This window comes from Pollicipes pollicipes, unplaced genomic scaffold (assembly GCF_011947565.3).
Source record: "Pollicipes pollicipes isolate AB1234 unplaced genomic scaffold, Ppol_2.1 Scaffold_4002;HRSCAF=4701_pilon_pilon_pilon, whole genome shotgun sequence".
NCBI classification, from domain to species: domain Eukaryota; kingdom Metazoa; phylum Arthropoda; class Thecostraca; order Pollicipedomorpha; family Pollicipedidae; genus Pollicipes; species Pollicipes pollicipes.
Genome location: NW_023596420.1, coordinates 138,556 through 145,440, shown reverse-complemented (window position 1 = coordinate 145,440; position 6,885 = coordinate 138,556). Strand labels below are relative to the sequence as shown.

At 48.4% G+C, this 6,885-nt stretch overlaps 1 protein-coding gene across 1 annotated transcript; it reads right to left on the bottom strand.

Moving 5' to 3' along the window:
- Nucleotides 1-832: 832 nt before the first annotated feature.
- LOC119093693 (pro-resilin) lies at nt 833-3,347 on the bottom strand. The gene is made up of 4 exons (XM_037216693.1): nt 3,261-3,347; nt 2,235-2,420; nt 1,624-1,809; nt 833-1,331 (listed from the first exon to the last, which is right to left on the bottom strand). The coding sequence occupies exons 1-4, from the start codon at nt 3,264-3,266 to the stop codon at nt 1,248-1,250; spliced, it is 462 nt and encodes a 153-aa protein (XP_037072588.1). The 5' UTR covers nt 3,267-3,347; the 3' UTR covers nt 833-1,247.
- Nucleotides 3,348-6,885: the final 3,538 nt, after the last annotated feature.

Sequence of the window (6,885 nt, the reverse complement as noted above, 5' to 3'; positions counted from 1 at the left end):
GTCAAATATGTATGGGTTTGTGTAAGAATTCGTTGTCCAGTGAACTGAACGGTTCCCTAGGAATTGCCTTTGCTGGTAGCTATGGGCTGACTTTGATCCGCCATAGTTAAGCAATCTTACAAGGTACTGGCTATGCAATTGCCTGCAGCTACCAAGTTTTGCACAGTTACGTTGCACCCATTTGAAGATTATTTCGGAAAGCTTTTGAGAGGCTCAAATTGACCCTACCTGAAATGGCATGTGTTAAACGAGACGAGCAAGGGAAACTGTCGCCAGGTCAATACAGTTTACGACGTTTTTGCGTGCCTGTCCAATTAGTGCAATGCTGTCAACGAAAATGGTTGCGAGGAAGAGCACACATTCATAATGGCCTTAACCGCATTTTTTCTGCTGGAAGGATTCTTGGGGACACACAAATTACTTTTATCTTGAAGTTGGTCGCATTACGCACCAATGATTTACTTGAGTCTAGGTTCCCATGAGTGTTCTTCTTTTTACCTGCCAGGCTGGAGGAATTTAAGCACGCCTAGAACATATAGTGCGTAAAATTTGCGATAAAGTTGTGGCGTTTCTGTGAAGCAAGTGCTGCAAACGTATTGTAGTGAAAAGGCATGCAGTGAAGAAAACCTAGGTCTTCTCTTCAGCCCGACATCTTCGATCATCATGGCATATATTCCTATAATTGTGCATGCTAATGAAACAGATGGCTGATGTCCCAATCTGATGGTTGTAATATGCGTAGCTGATCAATACAGGTTTAGCAAAGCTCTCAGGTAGGGAAAAACAGTGCTGGTATCATGTGAGGACGTCTAGAGCAGAAATTAAGAATCGCTGAATTGACCTCCATTGTATTGTATTACCAACAAAGTATGCCGCATACACACCAACACACGTAGGTCAGGCAGGCAATAAATATACGCATATTTTCATTTCATTTTACCTCATATGTACAAAACCAACGTCAAGATCGGAAAGGCTATTATTTCCCTCGAATAATGGGTTTGTACATGAAGTAAGAAGTAAATCATGTATGCATCTATAGTTCCTCACTTATCACAAGATATCGTGAAGAAAAAGAAGGGGATCGTTGTGCACGACGTGAAGTTACATGTCGTGTGAAAGACACACTTTTGTGCTGCCACTCGGTACAGAATGCGGCTGCTCGCGCTCATTCTTTGGACGACAGTCCCGCCATCTGATGTAGAGCCGGTAGCGTCATCTATTCAAGATCATGCCAGACGCGGGGCTCAGAAGCCGTACGACTGTCCGGGCTGGGCGACGTTCCCTTCGGGTCCGGACGCGGCTCCGGCGAGGTTCGCCTCTCCTTCGTACTGAAAACACAATGTCCGAACGTCAGGCCGAGGTATCTCAAAAGAGAGGGATATATATATATATATATATATATATATATATATATATATATTAACACTCCTTGGATAGTTGGTGAGTATATAGCAGGCGCATTTTTCTTATGTACGTTTTAACTTGGCGTGTGGCTCTCCTGGCGTTTCGCAAGTGGGGTGATTCATAATGGATAAGTGTCCTTTACAAAGCATTACTAATATTTTTTGGATATGCGTCAACAAATTCGACCAAAGCCAATGCAAAAGTGGAAATGCAAACCTGGATGTCGACAACGAAGCCGGAGTCTCCGTCCACGGAGTAGTTGACGATCTGCATCCTGCCGTCCGGCATCAGCACGTAATAGGAGCCCGAGGTGCTGTCACCGTCTCGGGTCTCCTGCTGACCGAAGTCGTTGCCGCTCTCCTCGTCCTTCACCGCGTACTCAAAGTTGTATGCCGCCGGCTCCTGTAAAGTAAGTACGGGATGAGCATTATGCTGAATTATTGAGCGCTCTACTTGCAACTTGTACCTTGGACGGAGTAATATCGTTCCGCTTCGTTGAACCCGAATCGCTTTTCCTTGGTAATAAAACAATTAATGCGCACACGCTCCGAGCTTCCAGATATATGATTGGCAGCACTTTTATCCTGGTTTCGCAATATTGACAAAGGATGTGCTTTAAGCTTGGTAACGAACGGTCAGATCCTCAAACCCATACTTATTTCTTGTCGTCACAGGACAAGTACAGCATCTCAGCGTGAGGCGGTCTTTGAGCGCGTCACGACGCACCAGTCAGCGTGTGTTACCAAGGAGAGCTCCACCAGTCGCGGCCTCGCTGTCTGGACAGCCATCACTCAGCCATCAGCCAACACAGAGCAGCCAGTACTCACGCCAGCCTCAGCGATGTTGGCCTCCGGTGAAGACGCGGCGCCTTCGGGGGCACCGTAGCCGGAGGCGACGCTGGGCTCGGGGCCGGAAGCTGCTGCCTGGGGCGCGCCGTACCCGTTGGAGGGGGCCGATCCGTAGCCCTGCGGCGCAGCCGCTGCCACAGCCAGCACGGTCGCCAAGACGAACAGCTGCTGGCCACACAAGCGCGTCAGTGTCTGTTGGCGCCGGACAGATGTCATCATCTCCTAGTGCGAGGCAGGTAACGTCACTGTCAGCTGGCTAGGAGCATGAGATGATGATGCGCTAAAGAGGAGTGCGTGGATTTGGCGTCATCTAGCGCGTCCCTGACCAGTAATGCCGTTTCTGTGTGGATACGGAGAACGCAAGCGACATCGGTAGGCGCGGGATCAAATGTCTGACGCGTTATCTGGGTGCATGTGGGAGACGCGGCAACCGCATATTTTCAATACAAGCCTAGCTGAATTATGAAATTTGGTCTGGACTGATCATGTTGGCTGTGACTCCTGTATGCCGAGCACATAAGTGACCGATTTTTCTCGGCATGTTTTCGTTGAGGGAGGAATTTTATATTTGCCGTTATGACGCAACAAATATGTGCAAAATTCGACTTGCGCGTCATATTTCAAGCATTTCGCTTACGGATCCTAAGGCAATGTTCTTTTAGCTAAAGTTTTTAATTGCGTCAACCTTGAGTTAAGCAGTAAAAAAAAAATCAGGACCGTCTTTGAGGTCTTCTCACTGCCTCCCGCCCATCCCCCCTCTTCCCACTGTCTCCCCTCACCCAAACCATTCCAAAAACAAAACAAAACGTGTTCTGAAAAAGCAATGCGACGAAAATGTTGGCTTTGTAAGATAATCCTTCGCTGAAGGCCCACAGCACTGTCAATCCAGGCACCACATCCTGAACTTCACCAGACACGTCCGGTAGATGGCGCAGTCACCGGCGCGGTGTGAAAGCAGCGCCCGCTCGCCGACCCGCGCCACCGCCAGGGGCGCCAGCCACTCACCTTCATGTTTATAAATCGGAGGTGTTTTCGTGCGCGTGCCGACTGCGTTCAACTGGTGGCCTGCAGGTGACCGAGCGACGCTTTTATAGCGGCTCGTCGGCAGAGCGAAGGTCACGAGCCCCCGGGCGGTGACGTCAGAAGCAGGGCGGCCGACGCGGCCGGTGAGGGGGCCGACGCAGCGCTGACGCATCCCACCAGCGCCCTGGCAAGTCGACGCGATTCGTCATGGCGGAACGGGCGCCAGCGGCGCCGTTGCCACAGGCCTGTCGACCCCGACGCCCGACGCAGAGTTATGTGTTTGTGACCGGCGCCGAGGAGGCTCTGCCGAGCTGCAAAAACGCCCGCCGCGAGAAACCGGATCGGACGCGCCAGGTCCCAACGGGACGGGTCCTGCCTTCATGGCCTGTGTGTGGACCGCGTTAAGTGCTGAGCCGGGTACGGCTGGCGCGGCGAGGTCGCAGGCCAAGAGGGGCTGCTCGGCTGACGGACAGCTCTCTTTGAGCAGTCCGTCGCGGCCCGGCTGACGCATGCCAGCCATTTCGTTGTTATCGGTTGTTTTATTTTATGTGTTTTGATGTCACCATATCTTGATTATTGCGTGGAATGCTCGTCACAGGCTTGCGCAGCTCTTGCAGTGCTAGGATTTTGCAGAAAATGAGGAAAATTCGCCTCCAGTGACGCCTTTTTGGCTCCCTTTGGCTGGCAACTGACACTTCTTGTCTAGTAGCTCTGACGCTGTGGAGTGTTCGCATAATGAGCATCATCGCTGCCAGAGACCATTTTGAGAGAACCATTTGGGGCCAAAGTGACTTAGGGAAAGCGATGAAATACCCGTCCATTTACTGTGGTCTGAGTCTGAAAAACCGTTCAAAGAAGCGCCATGAAGCATTTTATAGCGCACCAGTACGACCGTCGTAAATGAATATTTTGAATGTATGGTCGACTAGGGTCGGTTAGTTGCGTGCCACAAAAGGCTGCAGCCGATCTTTCACTGGAAGCAAAATTCTGAGACGGCAAGCTGAGCCGACAATATCGTTAGCCGCCCTCACGATAGCCAGACTGGCATGGCAAACGCAAAAGACAGCTTAGAATTAGGCACGCGGCGCTGGGATGGAGCAGCCGCTGAACCTGTGACCAGGGGCGATAATGTGCCCCTAATGTTCTACCCACGGGGCACCCTGCCGGAAAACGATGAGGAGCTCATTAGCCTGCGCCCGACCGGGTGTCTGAGTCAACCACGCCCGGTCGGGGGAGAGCAAGTTGACTTTCCCCCAGTGATCTCCAACTTTCAGACGCCGTGTAAGAAAAACAAAGATACCGTTGTGAAGGTCTCGACAAATCATGAAGAATTTCTACTAAGTTTGTTTAACCTTGAACTAAATATGAGGTAAACAGAGACCACGAAAGGACAAAAGCATCGTTTGGCCTCTACCTTTAGTCTCTCCGCTGCTGACAACATAGGTTATTGAGCTTGGATGACCTCATATAACTTGGCATGTCCTCCCGTGACGTATTATGTCCTCATTGAGTATCATAATGATATCACGTGCTGTCAGCGGCGTATTCGAATTATGTGTCCAAAAGCACCTAAAAAACAGCCCCTTTTTAGTTCGGCGTGCGTTTTGCATAACGCACCCACAGCGGTTGGTAATGACCTGGGTTAAGGTCATGTTCTCTATGGTTATATGATGACTATACATGTGAGTTTTCTCTTTTCCTCATATACAAACACCAAAACCACACAAAAATGGGTTCGAATTCTCGTTATCTACAAAAATGGCACGAACTGACCCGCTTTCAGGCTACTGAACACGCCTGGTTCGAAACATTTAAACATAGAAAGTGTAGGTACTATCATTTTCTATAACTGCAGCAAGTTTTAACAATAGCAAATCACCCACAAAAAGGCTATGTGTGTTCAAACGTTTTTAGACGCTGACCTCTTTGATCTCACCAATCCGAGCCGCATCCGAACTTTAAATACCCATGATGGATGACAAATTGGTGCACAAATTGACAAATGACGTAGGTTATTCAATGCATTAACGAGGAACATTATGGACATAGATAAGACAGCAGTATCAGCCTTAGTACTCGGAGAAAAGCCAGGAGAATGGAAATATAGTTGAGTTGGCATTTCGGCAACATGCCTTTATTGAAACAATGGCAGAAGCAGAAGAAGACTCCTGCTATTGTTTCAATAAAGGCATGTTACCGAAATATCTACCCGACTATATCTCTATTCCCCTGGTTTTCTCCAAGGAATAAGGCTAATACTACTGTCTTCTCTATGTCAATTGGCAAATAGATCACTGGTACTTAACACTTCGTGTCGCTAGCTGCCAGCACTGGTTTTTGACCTGTGTTCGAAAGCCGTACTGGGGAAGTCAACTCCACCTCCCCGGCTGTGTTCAGCGGAGCGGATCCGAGTCAAAAAGCTATGTTTGCCTGATAACGTTAACCCTTTTGTAGAATCTACTAGTGTAACAAACAGCATGCCAAGTTGTGACCATGTGCGCTGGCAATCTTAGGAGCAAGAGCAGGGATGACCGGGGTTTCAGGTTCCGTAAAACTGAACGGCGTTGGCAGTTGCAAATAACATGAGGCGGTGGGCGCCGGGCGCGAGAACAACCGAATTAAATCATGCTTCCAAAAGTCTTTCTAAATCAATTCGCACAGTTTAAAGACCGGACTGGGGGCGTATATTTCACCTGCATGATTTCAAGGTTCTTCCCTGTGCAGACTGACAGTTACAGCAACACTAAGATTCTATCTTTACTCTTCATGTTCCAAAACTGGACTCCAGCATCAGTTCGCTCCGCTGAAACTGATAATTATTTCCGATTGGTTGATGAACGGATTGAAAGGCTTTTAAAGCTTTTTTTGAAACGTTCCCATGAAGTTTTAATGTATACCAAAAACTCCGGTAAAAAGGTTGCCATGCAATTCATTGATAAATGGCACACAACAGGTAAGCCACCCGTATCCAACTAAGAATAAACTCGTTACATTGAACGAGATCCTTTAAAGACCCTCCTTCATCATATGCCTTTAATTCACCCAAAATTATGAGAAAATACTAGGCCTGGGAATCAGTACCGTGCAACGGTCGAAGGCATTAGTTGCCGGCTGCCCCATTATTGTCGCATGGGTGCTGCGTGAGGCAAGACGAGCTTTGAGGATCGAGGATAAACATCTTGGACCATGTTCATGCATATAAGCCCTGTAAGCTCTGTAAGTACGGTAAGCAAACTCTGCCAGCGTTGCAAGTAAGCTCTGTAAGCACTGCGTACCTATGAATAGGGGCACTACAAGGAGAAAAGAGCTTTTGTCGCACCATCTCACTCGATGTCTTTAATAAGCCTTGAACAGTTTTGACAGGAAGAGATCTGTCATCATCCCTGTCGATAAAAACATGGTCTCGCTTACAGCCAGCTAGCCGCAATTTCTCTGCGAAACATTTCTAAACTAAAGCGCTGATAGAAGGTGCTTGGCCGGAACATAAGCAATGAAGATTGTCTAAGTTGTAAGGCGTTGTGCACCGTAATCCTTCGTGAAAACGGTTTTCATTAATATGAAACTCGCACAGGCAAAATTATGCCCGGAATACTACCGTCACATCCGA